Genomic DNA, 19,795 nt, shown 5'->3' on the forward strand with positions numbered 1-19,795 from the left:
GGACATAGTGCAGTGGCTCCAGAACAGCTCCTCAGGCTGTGCAGTGGGGTCAGGATTTGGACCATAGTTGTTTTAGCTTTTAGACTCTGTTGGCTACAATAATTGTGTCTGAAAACTGACTGGCAGGTGTGTTAGTGGGTTACCAGTGCCTACCTGTCTTGAGTGGTGGCACAAGGCCAAATGAGAGTGACACTTCTCAGGTGACTCAAACTTTAATGCAGTGCTTGGGGCAGCTTATTGCTAGAGTATGCAACAGAACCAGTTCCCTACAGGTTAATACTGCAGAAACAGATCCACAGGTGTGTATTGCCAATCCCCAAGATTTAGATGGGAAGAAGAGAAGGTGTCTGGGTGGGGCTCCTGCCATGAGAACCAGCCCTTTAGCTCCCTGGCTGACACTTAAGTCTTGCCTGCACTAGAATGTGTAGCTATACCAGCAGACTCTTTCTAATATAGACCCAGCTCATATTGGTAACAGAACTGTAGCCCGTGCAGCTTATACCAGTTCCCCAAATGAAATAAGCTATACCAGCAAAAGGACTTTTTTGGGGCCAGTATAGCTGCCTCTGCGCTAGAGCTTCTCACTAGCACAACTGTGTGTCAGTAGGGCTGACTTTTTTGTCACTCATAATTTTGTTGATTATGCTGGCAAAACTTTTGCATGTAGATCAGGCCTTAGAATGACAGAAATCTGGCAGGTGGAGTCATAAATAGCACCAATTTCCCAGAAGGGCCACAAGGTATGTTGCTATGAACACAGAAATGGGGTGGTGGTCATTAAAAACAGCAGGTTGAGGGGCAAATTCCTCTCCAGTAGCTCCTTTTTAAAATCTCTCCATTCTTGTGATGATGAATTTGTGACTGAGTCAGGCTCTCCCTTAGAGAAGAATAACAGGGATTTCACTAAGAATATGTATACGGTCTTGCTGCCTTTGCTAACCCCTGTTCTGTGTCCCCTTTAGAGTTGGATGAGAGCGGAGCCAGTGCTGTTGACGTCTGTGGAGAAGATTGCTTCTTGAGTATTTACTTTAAACGTTAAAACTTTGCTTTTTTTCCTTGTTTAAATTCTTTTGCAATTCCGCTATGAAGGGGGAAGCACAACCCCTTAGTTATGTTTTAGGTTTTTCAGAGATCAACACAGGAGAACTGTTCAAGCTGTGCGATTGTTCAGCAGAGACATGTAGGACTATTGCTTGCCTGTTACTTTCTTTTACCAAATATTGAATGGGACATACAGGTCTTCACCAGCACCAAGACTTAGGAGGAAGTGCCAGTTGGCAGTGCACTCAGGTGTGTTTACTGAAACTTTAGGTCATTATCCCATGCACTGGGGATAGGATCTGTTGGCAGTGAGCCTGTTAGGGTAGGTCTTCCCTGCAGGGTTAACCCAGGTGTGAGCAGCCACACAGCATACCTATACTTCAAAGCTGTGCTCTTATGTCTATGGTGCTAGGTCTGCTGGAGGCAAGGCCTATTGTTCTTTTGTGCTGCAGTAAGCCAAACCCTTCTAGTCTATCCGAGCACGGTCCTCAGATGCTGTCCTAATCAACTGCAAGGGATTTAGCCTCACTACAAAACGGGTGGGTTACCGAGTAAAAGCAGAGGTTAGGTTAACGTCTCTACTGTGCACGCTATCCTAGAAAAGCTATGCTAGTGTAGTATGGCCTGTTCTCACAAGGACAAGCATTTCTCCGCACCCCCATCATGATAGGTAATCCACCTCTCTGAGCAGTAGCCGTTAGGGCAATGGATTTCACCCCTATGCTGTGTGCTAGCTAGCCAGCCTGGGTTGAGACAACCACCTAACACTTAGTGGTGTGCCTTTAATGAAGACATACCTTTGGAAATACAAGCTAATTCTTGAGTAAACTATACGCTCAGGGTTTTTTCCCTAGGCACATCAATAGGGGAGGCAGGGTCTTTTGAGCCTCTGGATGGTGTCTGATTTAGATGTGCAAAGTTATAGAAAAGCAACAGAATTAACATTCATCTGGTCATACTTGAGCATGACACACACTAGCTTTAATTTCCACTCAATAGGTCCTTCCATGTAGTCAATGACTAAGAGGCTGGCAACCTTGATCATCTTTAACTCATGCCTAGAGCCTCTGCTGGTGGGCCTACCAGGAATGCACAGTCTCAACTTGACAGTTTATGTAAACTAAACTCTGAGTTGCTGTTTCTTATATTATCTGTAAATATTTTATACTTAATAAAATTGTCAGTGCAGCTGTTATCCATTTTCAAACTGGGTGTGCAAGAAAGTGCTTAAAAAAAAAACCTGAATTCAGTCTCCTGCATTCCATTGTCCTTGGAAGTTTATCAATTTTTCCTAAGGTTTCTGTTGAATTTTATAAAGTGATTCCTTTTTAGAGGGATAGCAGACAACAAGGGGAAATATGAGCCTTTTCATTTACTGGAGCTGAAAGGGTGGTGGGAGAATGTGGCTAGCTGGATTTTGCTGAGCACCTAGCAAGAGCAAGCAATCCAAGGGGTTGTCTACACCAGACTGCACCATTACCTCAGTTAAACAGCATGCTCTCAGCCCAAGGGAGAGGATTTGGATTACGGGAATGCCTTTGGGGTGGTGCACACAGGATGACAGAAGGGAACTAGCATAAGAAGAGGTCCACACATTGTTTTTGAAAACTGTACCATTTATTAAAGTGCAAGCTGGGGTCATGGTCTTACAGCAGTGTCCCATTTGGGGAAGGAAAAAAATGTACATAACATTTCACTTATAGAGCTTTGGAGCTGGAGAGAACTTTAACACTGTGGAAATAATATTTTAATTAAACTGTCTGAAGCCTCTTGTGCCATTTGGTTATTACCTCCCACCCCCAGGTGCTGCACTTGCTCGTTAAAAGAAACACTAAAAAAAAAGGTTGCTGGAAGATGTGAAGGCATTTTCTGCAAGTCAGCTGACTGCATTTCTGAGAACCTACCGGAATGGAAGCATAGAGGAAGCCTGTAAGAACACCATTAAATGCTGCTGCTTGTATAACAAACCAAGGGGCTCTCTTAGTCTGAGTGGATCTTGAGCCTTGTACTGTTCAAAGAAGAAGAGGGCTTACTACGGTTTAGTCAGAAAACCAGGAGTATGGGAGAGATCCACAGCTGCATAACAATGATTGCACCTGCTCTGCCCAAGTCAGTCTTGGGTCAGACAATTCACTTTTTCAGCAGCTAGAGCAAGGAAATCAGAAGCTGCTTTTGATGCAGATTTTAACTAGGCATCAAAGCTCCCTTCTACAGCATGCCTTCAGGCCACTAGCCACAAGGGAACAAATGGATATTAGCTGCAGTCTGCCTAGGGGATCTAAGGAGGGTCAACTGTAAATAGGAGAAAGGCTAAATTAAAATGATAGAAAACCCTTTAAAAAGCAAAGCAATGAACATGGACTATATCAAGTGTTCAGTTGCCTTAGACATAGGTGATAGCTCTACGGTGCGTGGTTTTGATTTTCCAGCTAAATAGCTACTAACCTGGCTCTAGTTTAACCTTGGCAAATGTGATTATCCCAACCCGGGAACAACTGCATATGACTCAGATACTCCCTACTCCAACATGGTACTTTCAATAGCTGCTGTACCTGCAATCATTAGCCCTGTGAAATACCTGTCCCACAGCGAACTGGTCGTAGTTTAGAATGCGCTCTCTCTGATTTGGAACTGCCTTCGCTGAGCTCTCAAGCAAAACTACAGCCAGGCTCAAAGTAATGTCACTTGCCTCTCAGTGCTAAAATTAACCAATTTATTAAAACCATACACCGCTTCTACTGCTCTCCCAGCTTCCTGCTGGGGAAAGAAATGCAGTTTTATTTTCGGTTTCACATATCACCACAGTCTACTGTAGAATACAGAATTTCTCCCCTGTAACCTACTGGATAAGGGAATGTACACAGAATCAGACAAAGGAATAATTCATCTGCATATATTTCAGATGGAGAGGCCTGTGAGATTTCATCCTTAGAATGAAGAGTTCTGAAAGCCATGTCTATACTTGTTTTGGCAGCACAGCTGTCTCAGGAGAGTGGGGTTTTGTGGTGGGTTTTTTTTTTTAAATACCAAACACAAAGGTAGCTTTCAAAAGTAGTTTCTGGCCATGTTGTGCTTACTACAGGCAGCCTGAGCAATTTGAGAATAGCTGCTGCTGTTGTAAGCAACACAGTCCAGTGGACAGAGAAACAGGATGCTATATGTTCTATCCCACCTCTGAATCTGACTTAGGGTGACCAAGGCCCCATCCTTTCCTCTAGGCTTAGAGTATCTGGTTGTGTCCCCCTTTTTACAGAGGGAGAAACGGTTTGTAAAGCAGTCTACAGCTACAGCTAAAAAATACTAAATGCTTGGTAGTTTTATGACGGATGTGCAGCAGACAAAATGTAGAGAGATGCAAGAAAGGGTTCAAGGTAGAAAATTCATTAAGGTCAAACCCACTGAGGCACTTAGTTTTGGAAAAGCGGGTGAGGGCAAGTAATACTAATGTGAATGACAGTACAAAAGTAACACTACAATGAATGATGTAGATAATGTCTCCCCCTCTACCAACTGTAAGCATTCTATCATGGAGAGATGGCCAGCACACTTCACATCAGCACCACCTTCAGTTCAGGATTGCCTTAACATACTTTAAAAGAGAGGGAGCAAGTCTACCTGTTTCCTAATCCACAGTCAACCTTAGAGCAAAAGCATGGCCTCCAAACCCATGACAATAAAACTGTACTCTTTAAGTTTATCTGCCCCTCATTGGATCACTTCCACCAAATGGCCAGAGCTAGGGTTGGCTACAACTGCTTCAAACCCAAAAGGTTTGAGTCAGTATTCTTAGTGGGAACTCATGGAGATGAGCAAATGTATAATCTAGTGTGGGAGGAGAATATTTTCCCAACTGTAACTTCTTAGAAAGAACTGATGAGGGGAATCATCATCAGGGAATAACGAATCCAAAACAGGGATTGTGGCTGCTTTTCCACTGAAGTAGAAGTCAGTCAAAGCCCTGAGCATTTTCTTGATGGGGAGGGAGGAATATTCAACAAAATCCTAACCAAGGATTTATTTGCTGCTGCCACTGCCTTTTCCTCTCCCTTTCCCACTGTTGTCAGTGTGGGACTAGAGTACCAGTGAACAGTTGTACACAGTAGGAAGAGTTTGTGTTAATGTGATGGAAGACGTGTTTCCATTTAACAATACATGCTTGAATCTTGTATCCCTATTGATCTCAGCTTAGTAGAAAATGATTTCTCCTCCCCGGGCCTGTAAAAAACTATTCTTCTCCAGTCCCAGTATGAGTATCTAGTACAGGAAACTTTTATGGTGGGGTGAGAAGAGTGCATTTCACAATTTGCATACTAATATCCAGAATGCACAGGGAAATGTACTCCAATCTTAACCTAAAGCTGAGGCTAGTTTTAGCACCCACTCTGAGACTAAGGAGAGGGGGGCTCTCCTGTCTGTCTCAAATTTGCCAAGCATAAAAGTATATTATCTTAGGGACAAAATTTCACGGTCACTAGTGAGATGATAGCAGCCCCTAGCCATAAGAACAGCCTGCAAGGACCATGCAGGGGAAGGAGGCAGCAGCAGCTCTTTGTAGACTAGTAAAGGGGCCTACCACACGGGTGTGGATAAAGTTAAGTAACAGAAGAACCTTCCACAGAGGAGAACTAGACATTGAACAGCAAAAGCCCCACTGTGGTTGGGGTAGTTTCTACTTATTGGACTCGTATCATTTTAAATGCTTCTGATTTTAGTAAGTTAAATAGAAGTTAAACGGGAAATTGTATCATGTCTCTGACACGAGTAATAGTGGGGTCCTTCCTATAAAATATCTACAGCAGAGAGCTCTCGAGAAGGGAGGTAAGAGAAGGAAGCTATGGCAAGGAAAACAGCAGTGTCACTCTATTGTAACTGCATCCTCGCAAAAAAATCTATGCAGCATGAGGCAATACTTGCTAGGACGAGACTGCACACTCACTGCACAGCAATGAGGATCCCAACCAGAGCACCTAGAAGTGTCTGGGAAAAGAACTAGTTCAATTTTACAACAAAGACTTCTAAGGCCAGCCTGCTACAATTTTTATGGAGTAAAAGTAGCCCAGCTTATATACAGGGATGTGATCGACAGAGCCCAAAATTCCTGAGCTAAGCAGGTTCCTTCCACAGTAATGGGCACCAGCTTTAATAACCCTTTCCCCACCATTCTCTGTTCCTCAGAAAAAATCCCTCAGCTCAAACCTCTAGAAACCTATCTACAAAACCCACCCTAGCTCAAGATTAGAGTGCAAAATTCATGGACTACTGGGTTTTGTCAACTGCCAGCATTTTGGGGTGGGAAGGGACAGGAACAGAAATACAAATTCATTTCACTTGAAAATAAAAAGCTCAAGACAAAAAGGAATACACTATTCTCAGCCCAATTATTAGTAAAAGACAGGTCCATTATATCCTAGGCAGCAAGTAAGACAGTCAGAAATAAAATAGGTTGTCTTATGCTTTAAAAATCGTACATTATGGTTTCATTTTCACTTTATCCCAAGTTCCTTTTCACCTACCTCCATCTATCCCGAGCCAGCATATACACTGAAAGAAAACCAGTTTTACCTAGGGAATCAAAGACCATGTCCATAAAGCTGCAGTACACACATGCATTCATATACACACACACTCTATGAAACAGGAATACGCGTGGTTGATCTGGGCCAACTAATGCACACGGTAATAACTTAAAGATTTCACTTATAAATTTTAAGAACAAAGGTTGTGACGAAGGGGGCTAGAATTTTTTTCCAAAGTAACTTTATTATCATTTATTGAATCTGCAAAGTATTTAGGAACATTTACCAATTATTTCTGCATAGTGCGCAAAACTTGCATTAGGAAACTACACCACGCTGGCTCCCAGAACGTCATTCACCCTAGGGCCAGAAGCCACAGGCAAACAACAAAGGAAATATTTAATGCTGTTTGGTTTAGTTACTAGCATCAGTTACTTTGAATATCAAGGATTCTGGCAGTTTGTCATAACCAAGGCTGAGTTAAGACTAAATACGCTCTGTACTTAACTCATGCAAGAAAATATAGAACTGCAGCCCAAGATAAGGACAAAGCAACCATTTAACCTTTGATTTCACAGGTGATGTCAGCCTCACAGTGTTCTGAATTTCATTATAAATCCTGGGTAGTCATATTTTATCCACTAAATAAGCACTAGCATCAAGACCTTATGAAAATGGCACAGTGACCCAAATGAGAGTCATGCTCTCTGGTGACTGATCTGTGGCAGTAACGTGGGATGCACAAGAGGGAGCCAAAGGTTCTCTCAGACCAGCAAACAGTAGTGTCTCTCCTCCACACTCGCGTAGCACAGAGGTGGAGGCCTGTGCATCTCTCCCACCAACATCAGAGCACTCAGAGAAAACAGATATATAGAGGCAGCATCTTTACAAGATGGGGCTTCAGGAAGCATAAGGGGCTAAATAGGTGTGAGAAAAGAGGTATAGTATGAGCACTCTCCCAGCTAGGGTTTAGAAGGAACCTAGGAGGTTAGGAGAAATGCAGTACCTGAGAGGAAGCTGAGACAAAAGGGAGACCAGCCTCATGCTACAGGATTAAGGTGGCTGGTTTATTTTGTATGTTTGTTTTTAAGAGAGTCTAAGGGGCACAAAGGGAAGTGACAAGACAGGGTAGCTGCAACAACAGCTCAGTCAGGGAAGCTAAAAATTCCAGGGGTTAGCAGCAACCGGCCCTCTCCTGCCCCTGGAATTTTCTGTTCCAGTTTCCGGTGTACAAGCACCCCCTTTCCTCAGCACTTGTGCTCGGTTCTGAAATTTGCACACTGATATTTTTAAAATACCCCTGTACTTTAATCAGGAAAAAAACAAAAACAAAAACAGTCTCCACTCCAATTCTACTAAAAAACATGATTGTCCATAGCCTTAGCCTTACCAAATAACCTCACCCCATCACCGTTTAAGTTATACAAATGTCCAATTAACAGCAGGCAGCTGAACCTTTAGTTAATGCAACTAAAAAATTTGGATCCCACGTTCTCCCCCCTCCTCAGCAAGAGAGCCCCGTTACTTCTTTCTCAGGGCCAGTGCTACTCCCACAGCCACAGCCAGAATCGCGACTGCAGCAGCCCCACCATACAGCAGTATGGATTTGCCTTCTGGCAACAGGATGGGTTTCTCCTCTCCAGCTGGGGATTTCTCTTCCATTTCTTTCGAATGGCTCTCCTTCCCCACTTTCATTTCCCCTTCTGGAGGCAGTATTTTCTCAGGTTCTGGGGCAGACTTTTCTTCTGATGGGGTTGGTTTCTGTACAGGTTTACTCAACACGGGGATTTCTGGTTCAACAGGCTCCTCAGCCACCTCTCCCTCTTCCTCTGTAAGCAAAGGTGCAGAAGGGATTGCTTTTTCAACAGCCACACTCTCAGCTTGAGACTTCATCTCCAGCAAAGAAGGGGAATCCAGGAACCCCTCCTGTGCAGCCTCAGACTCCAGGGCCACCGATGACACTGCTACTTCCTCTATCCCCTCTGGTATCTCCTCCTTCTCCACGTGAACAATGTCAGAGTTGGAAGAGTTATTTTCGCTCTTTTCTTCACCACCTCCATTGCTGTCTAAGCTCTTTACCTCTTCAGGATCCATAGCCACCTGCTGCCAGGACTCAGGTCCAAGAGATACCGGCAAGCTCTCCGTGTGCCAGCTCTGGCTAGCTGACAAAGAGACAGGCAGGCTCTCTGACTGCCAAGACGTAGTCACTGTGGGAGACTCTGGGGGGCTCACCTGTCCAGAGTTTTCGCTGGTTAGGATGTAGATGTCATTGCTGTCCTCTGCAATTGCATGGTATTCCTCCTCTTCAGAATCCAGGCTAAAGACGGTACCCTGGAAGAAAGGCAGAGAACACACCAGATCAGTAAAGAAAAGCAGAGTTCACAGCACATCCTCTCAAACAACAGCTCCATGGAAGAGCAACACAGGCTGGTAGCATCACAAGGCTCTGCAACAAGATCAGCTGGCCTTTGCCAAGGGGCAATTTCTCTCTTCTATGTTTCAGATTGAGCTACAAGAATTGCCTTGTCCAAGTGGAGTTTTCAGAAAGTGGGACCATTTTTTAAGACAGAGCTGCTCCTTGGATCCCACCTTTCTCTAGAACTAATATAGTGCTTAGTTATATGAATAAAATGTAGGACATCAGTAACCAGAAAAAATTAAAGTTAACTTGCTTTAACAAAATGGGTGAAAAAGCTTGCTTTCCTCTCCACTCTCCCATTTTATGTGTGCGCTATACTGCTTGTTTAGGGGCATAGAGGCTTTATATGTATTAATACTAAACCTGTCACCTGCAGCCCCCACTGCTCAAAATCTGTCCCACTAGTTTGTAAAGGAGTTCCATCCTTGTTTGTTACTCCTTCAATTTTGGCATCCTTCACAGATTTGACAACAATTTAAATTAAACCATAAAAACAACCAAAAGCAGCCACACAAATGGCAAAGAGTTGCCTAGTTTTTTATTTAGTTAGGTAAAAAACTCTAGACATCCTAAAAGTTTGCTACTGGACTCCAATTAGTAGGAAATGTCAGTGTATGAAGACTGAAAGACTCTTCCCCATTGGAGCAGGAGCAGCTTTGTGGGCTCCCGGTTGACCAGACAACCATCCAAGAACCACTGGCCAAGTCTTTTATTATTATTGAAGAAGTTCACTTTGAGAGAGAAGCTGCAAGAGGAAGTTATTTCTAAAGGCAAAAGAAAACCTCAGGTGGGTATGACAACAAATGAGATTTTAAAAGGAACAGAGGAAAAACCCTGATGTTAGCCATGTGGCTCTTGACTTAACAAAGATTTTGAAACAAAACACAAAATTGGATTGTTTCTCCCCACCAAAAGTCATTTTTAAATTTTCCAAGAACATTTGGCCAGTGTTGCAATACGGAACTTTACACAACTCATTATTCCTCCACTTCCATTCAGACCCCTTCTCTCAAGTATCTTCAGTTCTCCACTTACATTCTGTTTGATCAGCAGCAAGTTTCCCTACACAATCCCATCATCACTTGCTCCCCAAACCTGAAACTTAGTAACCTTCCCAAATTTGTTCCAAGTAATTTCTCACTTCAAATACTTACACCCCTTCTTCCTTCTTGGAGGCAGAATTTCACATCACCTCTCACAAACAGTACGTACAGGAGTGATACCTCCCCTAACATCTATGAGTTCAAGTTCCTTGTCCTACTTCTGTCTCTTTCCATGCTTACTTTGTTTACTGCCCCTCTATGCTCCACATCCAAACTCTCCTTATGTTCTTCACGCATCACACAAATTCATTCTGAGTGCACCCAAATCTGGTTTACAACTGCAAAGGTTGACAAAAGCAACACCTGCACACTGCCACATCAGAGAGGGACTGTACAAGCAAGCTGCCATTAAGTTCTCATCCTTTCCTCTGCTGGAAGCAACACCAATCATGCCCCAGACTATATAAGGAAGGACACAGTGTGTCTCTAGTAACTCATTTCTGAATCCTAAAGCATTGAGTGTTGTACTCAAGACCATTAGTGATACCACGAACAATAGCAAGAATGAGCCTCCTGTATTAGTGAAAGCACTCAGTCCACACAGTAACTGTGCTCAGGTGTACTGTAATGCCACAAGTGTGGGAGGGACTGTACTGCAGGAGTTACAATGGAAGTAAAAGAAAAATACACATCCATTTTGATAAGCCCAAACTGTCATTTAGGCCTTATGAATCTATCACTGCTTTTCTAATATGCAACGAATGCAGGTGCCTATAAAGTGAATAAAAATAAGAACAGCCGCTCCGTCCTTTCTGCCAGGCATGTCAACAGACTCCTTAATGACCAACACAAGAGACTGGTGCTTCTGTGAGAAGGAAGCACTTAAAATGTTTGGATGCCTCACAAATGTTCACATCTCCCCCCTCAATCTCTTGCCTCCATAACACATGTCAGCCAAGGACCCTAGAACTTACAGCTGGGCTAGACAGGAAGATTCCCTTCATAAAAGTAATGGGAAGTTAAGAAAAAAATAAGTACATCACAGAGACTAATGTAACTATGAGCAAAGAGAGAGGTGATGGTTTTATGATTAAGGCAGTGAAGTGGGACTTGGTAAATCTGGGCTCAATTCCTGGCTCTGCAACAGGCTTCTTGTGGGACCCATGGGAAAGTTATTTAAGTTCTCTCTGCCTTAGTTCCCCATCTACAAAATGGGATAATATTTTACCTTACAGGCTGTGATAAATGAAGGGGTGGGGTGTAGCTTCCTTTTATGGACACCCAGCCAGACAGTTAGCTATAAAGTTCATCTTGGTAGCTGTTCTCTACTTGCTTGCCCTGTAAAGGGTTAAAAAGTCCCCCAGGTTTTTTAAAAAAAAAAGTGAAAAGAACGAAGAGTACTTGTGGCACCTTAGAGACTAACAAATTTATTTGAGCATAAGCTTTTGTGGGCTAAAACCCACTTCGTCGGATGCATGCAGTGGAAAATACAGTAGGAAGACACACACACACACACACACACACACACTCTGCAAAAATGGATGTTGCCATATACACTATAACGAGAGTGATCAGTTTTTTAAGGTGAGCTATTATCAGCAGGAGAAAAGCCTTTTGTAGTGATAATCAGGATGGCCCATTTCCACAGTTGACAAGAAGGGGAGAGTAACAGTAGGGGAGGAAAATAAGCATGGGGAAATGCGTTGTGTAAACCAAGTAAAACTATTTCCCCATGCTTATTTTCCTCCCCTGCTGTTACTCACACCTTCTTATCAACTGTTGGAAATGGGACATCCTGATTATCACTACAAAAGGTTTTTTTCTCCTGCTGATAACAGCTCACCATAATTGATCACTCTCGTTATAGAGTGTATGGCAACATCCATTTTTTCATGTTTTCTGTATGTGTGTGTGTATATTTTATATATATATATATATATATATATACACACACACACACTTACACTCAATCTTCCTACTGTATTTTCCACTGCATGCATCCGATGAAGTGGGTTTTAGCCCATGAAAGCTTATGCTCAAATAAATTTGTTAGTCTCCAAGGTGCCACATGTCCTCCTCATTCCTTTTGCTGATACAGACTAACAGGGCTACCACTCTGGGGGGGGTGGGGGGAGAGTGGGCACCTGACCAAAAGAGCCAATGGGAAGGCTAGAACTTTTTAAAATGGGGAAACAACTTTCCCTTTGTCTGTTGCTCTCCAGGAAAGAGGGGAACAGAGGACAGCAGGAATGCTGTGTAAACCTTAAGCCAGGTATGATCATAAATCATCAGATCATATCTAGAACTACTTATCTGAACTTCAAATGGATAAGTAGATCAGAATGTTTAGCTAGATGCGATCAGGTTTATTTCTTATTTTGGCTTGTGGATCTCCTCTGTGCTAACCCCAGATGCTTTTGTTGCTTGTAACCTTTAAGCTGAACCCCCAAGAAAGCTGTTTTGGGTACTTAATTTTTGTAATTCCTTTTTTTAAGATCTAGCAAAAAGCCTAAGTTCCAGATGTATTTTTTCCTTTTTGTTTTTAATAAAATTTACCTTTTTTAAGAACAGAATTGGATTTTTGGTGTCCTAAGGGGTTTGTGTATGTTGGTTGATTAGCTGATAGCTCTTCCCCCGGGGTGGGAGCCAGTGAAAGGGCTTGAGGGTACCCCATAGCGAGGAATTCCCAAGTGCTCCTTCCTGGGTCCAAAGGGGTTGGGTTTTTTTGCATTTGGGTGGTGGCAGCATTTACCAAGCCAAGGTCAGAGAGAAGCTGTAACCTTGGGAGTTTAATACAAGCCTGTAGTGGCCAGTATTAATTTTTAAAATCCTTGTGGGCCCCCACCTTCTGCACTCCAAGTGCCAGAGTGGGGATTCAGCCTTGACACAGCATCTTGTGAGGCCCTGCAATACTACAGTGACAGGGGCTATGTAAGTACACATAAAGAGAATAAGCTACTTGGGTTTATAAAAAACTACTACTACATGGTTTTAGGTTTCAGAGTAGCAGCCGTGTTAGTCTGTATCCGCAAAAAGAAAAGGAGTACTTGTGGCACCTTAGAGACTAACCTCTCTAAGGTGCCACAAGTACTCCTTTTCTTTTTTACATGGTTTTAAAAATCTTTATTCCCTTATTCCACTAATTTTGCAAAATATCTGGACTTTATTAAAACATTTGGTAAAATGCAGGACAAAAATCTTACTTGAAAAATTCATTTAAATTGGCTTGCATGTGAGAAGTATCATCTGGATTAAAAACTAACTGCAAAACCAGAGAGGGTAAATGATAGGGGGGAGGGATAGCTCAGTGGTTTGAGCATTGGCCTGCTAAACCCAGGGTTGTGAGTTCAATCCTTGAGGGGGCCATTTAAGGATCTGGGGCAGAAATTGGGGATTGGTCCTACTTTGAGCAGGGGGTTGGACTAGATGACCTCCTGAAGTCCCTTCCAACCTTGATATTCTAGGATTCTATGATAGGGTTATCATATGTCCATATTTTCCCCGGACACGTCTGGCTTTTTAGCTCTTAAATTGCCATCTGAGAGGAATTTTTAAATATCTAAAAACATCGGGGAAAATAGGGATGTATGTAATCCTAGATGGGAGCTGCCGGAGCTGTGGAGCGGGGCTTGCAGGCGCCGGCAGCGTGCAGAGAGCCCTCCTCCCAACCCTAAGAGCCAGAGGGACCTGCCGGGTGGTGAGGTAGGGAGTCCTGGCGGTGCTTGCCTGCGGTGGCTCCCAGGAAGCATCCAGCAGGTCCCTCTGGCTCCTAGGGTAAGGTCTGGGGGCTCTCGGCCCACCCAGCCACCCGACCCGAGGAGCCAGAGGGGACCTGCCAGGAACTGCCCCAGGTAAGTGCCGCCAGGACTCCCCACCTCGCCCCCCGGTAGGTCCCTCTGGCTCTTAGGGTCGGGTCAGGGGGCATGGAGGGCTCTCTGCGCGCTGCCAGCGCCTGCAAGCCCCACTCCACGGCTCCGGCAGTTCCCATTGGCACTTTTCCTGGCCAATGGGAGCCACGAAGCCCGCGCTTGTGGCAGGCGCAGCACGTGGAGACCCCTCAGCTGCCCCTGATCCTAGGAGCAGAGGGACCTGCGGCAGGGGGGTGAGTAGGTGAGGGTGTGTGTGTGTGTGTAAAGAGGTGAGCGGCGAGGGAGCCAGCAGTAAGCAGGAGGGTGAGGAGGTAGGTGGTGAGCTGGGGGGGGGGGGAGCGGTGTGAAAAGGCCAGCTGCGGGCAGTCGGGGTTGAAGAGGCGAGCGAGCCAGCGGCAGGCAGGGGTGAGGAGGCAAGTGGCGAGCCAGCGGCGGGCAGGGGTTCTCGGAGCGGGCATGGGGGTTTCTGGCAGGGGAGTGAGGTGGTTAGTGGCAGGTAGGAGGAAGCGAGTGGTGGGTGGGGGACTGAGGAGGGACGCAGCAAGCCAGCGGCGGGCCAGGGAGCGAGGAGGGGGCAGGACCTGGGGCAGAGTGGGGGCAGAGTGGGGGCAGAGCTGACAGCACCCCAATGTGGAGTGTCCTCTTTTTTGAATGTTCAAATATGGTAGCCTTAGGAAATGATAAAGGGAAATTCATCAAGTAGGGTTTAGGGCCAGATAAAGGTGTTTGCTAGCTGCTGTTTATTTAACATTTTCAATGAGCTGAAAGAAATTAAAATATGCAGACACTGTGCATGTACCTAGAATTCCAAAACACACTCTGTGCTAGGAGTAATAATTGACTGACAAGAGAATGCAAAACTTGAGTTCTATTTTCTAAAATTATATTTAATTTGAAAAATACTAAATAGTCTGAACTCACCATTAACTTAAAAAAGCTCAGTCAATGGCCTGGTGAGAAGCAACCATTCTTCCAAAGACCAGGGCAAAGAAAAAATTACCCAAAAAGGAGACAATAAAATCAAACATTATCAAACCCAGATAGACAGACTTTGCACCCAAGCCTGAAGACTGCTAGAGAGGAACTCTGACAGACACGTTCAAGAAAAGAGTTTCAGATATAATGTCCTTTTGTCCTATTCAGATGAAATCTCAGGATGAAGATCAAAATCATCCTGACATATCTCAACTGGATTGGATAGATATAGTGAAAAGTCAGCCTGCTGCTCAAATACTTTTGAGCATTGTGCACTTGCTGTTGAAATCACTAATCACTTGTTTCTCTGTAATCATAAATTGTGATAGAATTCTCATGATAATGCAGCGTACAGAAACATAACACCCATCTATGATCATAACAAAGAAGCTTAAATGTTTTCAGAGTCTGAGTAGACCCAGAAGAATTGAAAGCTAGACAATAACCTGAACTATGGGCTAAATTCTCTTCTCAGTTTCTGCAGTCTGGAATTTATCCTTCCCTTTACCCAGTATTAGTTTTGCATTTTTCACAACATACCAATTTATTTCCTGCTTATAGTACTCACAAAACAATCCATCTGTAATTCCCTACCCCACTCCCAGGGACAGGAATGGAGAAGGAACCAGGATAGATACCAGTCATGTTTCTTAATCCAATATTCAAAGGTGCTCAGATACCACAGTGATGGATGTGATATAAAGGACCTGAACAGAATATTTTTAATTTGCTTTGTCTGTTTTTATAATCGTCATCCCTGGTGTTTGTAACAAACCTCTTCTCAAACATAATATCTAAAAATGTTCCCTTAATAGCATTTCCCTCTTCTCCCACTCCACTAGGTTCTCCACCTCTGTTGGAGCTCTTTAGATCCTCCATCATTTTCATCTGCTTTATCCCTTTCCCCTCAATGGCTCTGAATTACAACAAAGGATAATCAATGTTGTTCTTAAAAGGAAAAAACAGGAGGTAGTTTGACAAAGCTCATGCAAAGCAAACCCACCAGAATGCTTTTAACAGGAAATTACATCTGCTAGGAAACTGCTGGTAAGCCACCTAATAAAGTACAAGGATGAAGAAAGAAAGCTCTAGCTCATATGATTTAATTCAACATTCTTGCAGTCATCATCAACCATGTTTAGACCAGTCACAAAGCATCACTAGTTGCTCATCAGTTAAAACACAAAACAAGAGGGCAGTTCAGTGATAACATTGGATTACATTAATATGTGGAGGATCAGAGTTAATTATTTTAATCTGTTCCCTCATGCCTGAGCCAATAGATCTGGGAGAATCATGGAAGCAGTATGCTCTGCTGGATAAGCATCTGTGTTCCCCTGAAGTGACTGCTTCTGCTGACTCAGAAGCAAAGTTCGGATGTACATTACAATTATAAAAGAAGTCAGTACAACAGTTTTGGAGGGGGTAAAGAGAGGGAATGGGAAGACTAAAGGGAAAATATGTATCCGCCTTAGGGCTTGAAGGACATCTGTGAAAACAAAAATATATAATGACTGAGGCATGGGGGAGGAGAGAAACTCTACAAATGAACATTTATTGTTCTGTACTGAAAAGATTTAGCTCACAAAGTAAAACATTTAAAGTTTAAGGTTACAGAGTTTCCCCACAGACTTATATGGCTCTGTTCATCCAGTTCTAGACCACCAACAAAACCATCATGGCCCAGCTTAACTGTATACTCAATGCCTGCAGGGGAAGGGAGATCAAGGGCCCTTTCAGGTGTGTATTTACACAGCAGCTGGGAGCATACCTCCCAGCCTGGGTAGACAAACTCATGCTAGCTCTGCTCCAGCTAGAGCACTAAAGTTGGCTGTGTGGACATTGCTGCATGGGCAGCAGCATGGACTAGCCACCCAACCTCAGACCCAGCAGGTCTGGCAAGCTTGGACTTGAGTGGCTAGCCTGAGCTGCCACTGGTGCCACAATACCCACACCGCTATTTTTAGCATGCTAGCTTGAGTCTGTCTACCCAGGCTGAGAGGCATGCTCCCAGCTGCAGTGTAGGACACAGCCATTCAGGCCCAAGGATGAAAATGATATCTGGACATCAGAAAACTCAAATATTTGAATGACCGTATTTAATACTTTTGCTTCATTTTTTAATTCAGAGATCAGAGTCAGAAAGTTTTAGTAGAGAAGCCAGACAATACAGTCATGAATTATTTAGGACACAAGATTAACATTTCTTGAGCTGCATTAGTGAGTTATTCAGGAAATCAAGAGGATAAAGCTACAATTTTTTTTAAAGCAGCCACAGTACAAAATGAATGATATTTAGGGCATTTCCGTAAATTCATCCACAGATGTGACCCTGCAGCAGAGCTGCTACAGACAGATTAACTAGGGCCAGATGGAAAGCTTAGAAGGATTTTTATAACCTGGGACCAACCATTAACCACATTTTGGAGATGGAAAAATTAAATAAATATGTACAAAACAATTAGTTTCCGTACCTGTAGTTTTCCCTATTCTGAATGGAAATCCACTGTTCCATTATGATTGGAAAACCACTAGGTTTTCCTGCCTTTTCCGAGTCTGAGGCAGTGCAAGATGTCATCCTGGTAGTTTTTTCCTCCTACTCAGCGGATAGTCAAAGGGACTGCAGGATGAGACAAAGATGCCTGAAAGGCATTGGGACCTTAGGAATCTTGAGAGAGGGAGAAAACTGCAAATCCTCCTTTAATTCAAAAAGAGTGAGAGTGTTTCGCTGGAGGAGTGTGTGCCTGCTCTCAGGCAAACAAGTATGAACATCAGGAAAAGCGGGGCACAGAAGGGACTGTAACAAGGGCGCCTCCTGGGAACAGTAGGAGCCCGCCATTGGGGCCCTTTGGGGGGGGGTCCCCACATATCCCATGATTCTTCTCCCTCAGACTGATCTGTCCTGTGTTAGCTTTCATGCTGCAGGAACAATAGTTAAAAAAAAAGCAGGACCATGGCTCAAAATCTGCTCAAAGTCCAGGTAGCTGCTGAAAAAAAAGCAACCCTACAGACTTTGCACAAGAAGCTGTGGTGTGGGGCATGGGCTAAGAACACAGAACAGAGCGAGGGAGCTCGAACTTTGGAGATACAATTGTGACTGGTTCAATCAGTGTCAGTGCAAGTAAGCAGGCTGGGAATCTATCCTTGAGTTAGAGGAGTGTCCAGCCCTGCCCCCAGGAGCTCCTCTGAAGACCGATGCTAAAGTGGAAAGAGAAAATAGGGGGAAAGTAAGTCTGTCTGAAAAGGCAGAAGCCAGAGGAAAATTCAGAAGAACCGCTGCCTCTAGAGACAGAAATCTGGGAAGAGTGATGCCACAGGAATGCCACCAGGTGCAGTAAAACAGACTTGGTGGGTGGGAGGGGAGAACTACAAGAGGTCTTGGAAAGGAATGGAAAAACCCACCCTCTTCCATTCTAACTGAGCAAAGAACTCCCACAGAAGGGATATTCCTGCCTTTAATGTTTGACAAAGCTGTGATTACAGACGTGAACAGAAGTCCACAATACAAGGGCCTACATTACCCACTGTTTCTCAAAGCAGACAGGAAGCAAAGAAAAGGTCAGTAACATCCAGCAACTTTTTGAGAATTCCCTTAATAGCAGGAAAAACAAGAATCACTGAATTCAGGTTTCAGAGTAACAGCCGTGTTAGTCTGTATTCGCAAAAAGAAAAGGAGTACTTGTGGCACCTTAGAGACTAACCAATTTATTAGAGCATAAGCTTTCGTGAGCTACAGCTCACTTCATCAGATGCATATCGTGGAAACTGCAGCAGACTTTATATATACACAGAGAATATGAACCAATACCTCCTCCCACCCCACTGTCCTGCTGGTAATAGCTTATCTAAAGTGATCATCAGGTGGGCCATTTCCAGCACAAATCCAGGTTTTCTCACCCTCCACCCCCCCCCCCACAAATTCACTCTCCTGCTGGTGATAGCCCATCCAAAGTGACAACTCTTTACACAATGTGCATGACAATCAAGTTGGGCGCCCAACTTGATTGTCATGCACATTGTGTAAAGAGTTGTCACTTTGGATGGGCTATCACCAGCAGGAGAGTGAATTTGTGGGGGGGGGGGGGGTGGAGGGTGAGAAAACCTGGATTTGTGCTGGAAATGGCCCACCTGATGATCACTTTAGATAAGCTATTACCAGCAGGACAGTGGGGTGGGAGGAGGTATTGGTTCATATTCTCTGTGTATATATAAAGTCTGCTGCAGTTTCCACGATATGCATCTGATGAAGTGAGCTGTAGCTCACGAAAGCTTATGCTCTAATAAATTGGTTAGTCTCTAAGGTGCCACAAGTACTCCTTTTCTTTTTAAGAATCACTGAATGTAGATCTCACAGGTGTCAAAGTAATTTCCTGCTTGCACCAGCAAGGCGGCTTCTATTCCCTGCTTCAGGCTATAATCATCTACAGCTCTTGTAAAGACAGGACACTATGCTACTAACAATATGCAGTATCCCACCACTGCAGCGCTACCATTGTTAGTTTCAGAGTAACAGCCGTGTTAGTCTGTATTCACAAAAAGAAAAGGAGTACTTGTGGCACCTTAGAGACTAACCAATTTATTTGAGCTTGAGCTTTCGTGGGTTTGAGTGAGAGAGTGAGTTTGTGGAGGGGAGGGGGGGCGGAGGGTGAGAAAACCTGGATTTGTGCTGGAAATGGCCCAACTTGATGATCACTTTAGATAAGCTATTACCAGCAGGAGAGTGGGATGGGAGGAGGTATTGTTTCATGGTCTCTGTGTATATAATGTCTTCTGCAGTTTCCACAGTATGCATCCGATGAAGTGAGCTGTAGCTCTCGAAAGCTCATGCTCAAATAAATTGGTTAGTCTCTAAGGTGCCACAAGTACTCCTTTTCTTTTTACCATTGTTAGTGATTGTGGGCGCACTTATGTAGATCATCTGCCAGCATTGTT

The 19,795-nt window shown here is 43.9% G+C and overlaps 2 protein-coding genes across 13 annotated transcripts in view; one reads left to right on the forward strand and one right to left on the reverse strand.

The window, feature by feature from the left end:
- Positions 1-2,248, forward strand: part of BID (BH3 interacting domain death agonist) — a 42,744-nt gene extending 40,496 nt beyond the window's left edge. For all 6 annotated transcript variants that reach the window (XM_073319915.1, XM_073319890.1, XM_073319908.1 and 3 more), the window contains one exon: positions 963-2,248. The gene's annotated coding sequence lies outside the window, so the exon portion shown is untranslated. The remainder of the gene's footprint in view (positions 1-962) is intronic.
- A 5,535-nt stretch (positions 2,249-7,783) lies between these two features.
- BCL2L13 (BCL2 like 13) overlaps positions 7,784-19,795 on the reverse strand; it is an 80,343-nt gene continuing 68,331 nt past the window's right edge. For all 7 annotated transcript variants that reach the window (XM_073319857.1, XM_073319806.1, XM_073319847.1 and 4 more), the window contains one exon: positions 7,784-8,888. In XM_073319857.1, the coding sequence (XP_073175958.1) occupies positions 8,079-8,888 (810 nt within the window). In that variant the 3' untranslated portion in view covers positions 7,784-8,078. The remainder of the gene's footprint in view (positions 8,889-19,795) is intronic.

This window comes from Lepidochelys kempii, chromosome 1, assembly GCF_965140265.1.
Source record: "Lepidochelys kempii isolate rLepKem1 chromosome 1, rLepKem1.hap2, whole genome shotgun sequence".
NCBI classification, from domain to species: domain Eukaryota; kingdom Metazoa; phylum Chordata; order Testudines; family Cheloniidae; genus Lepidochelys; species Lepidochelys kempii.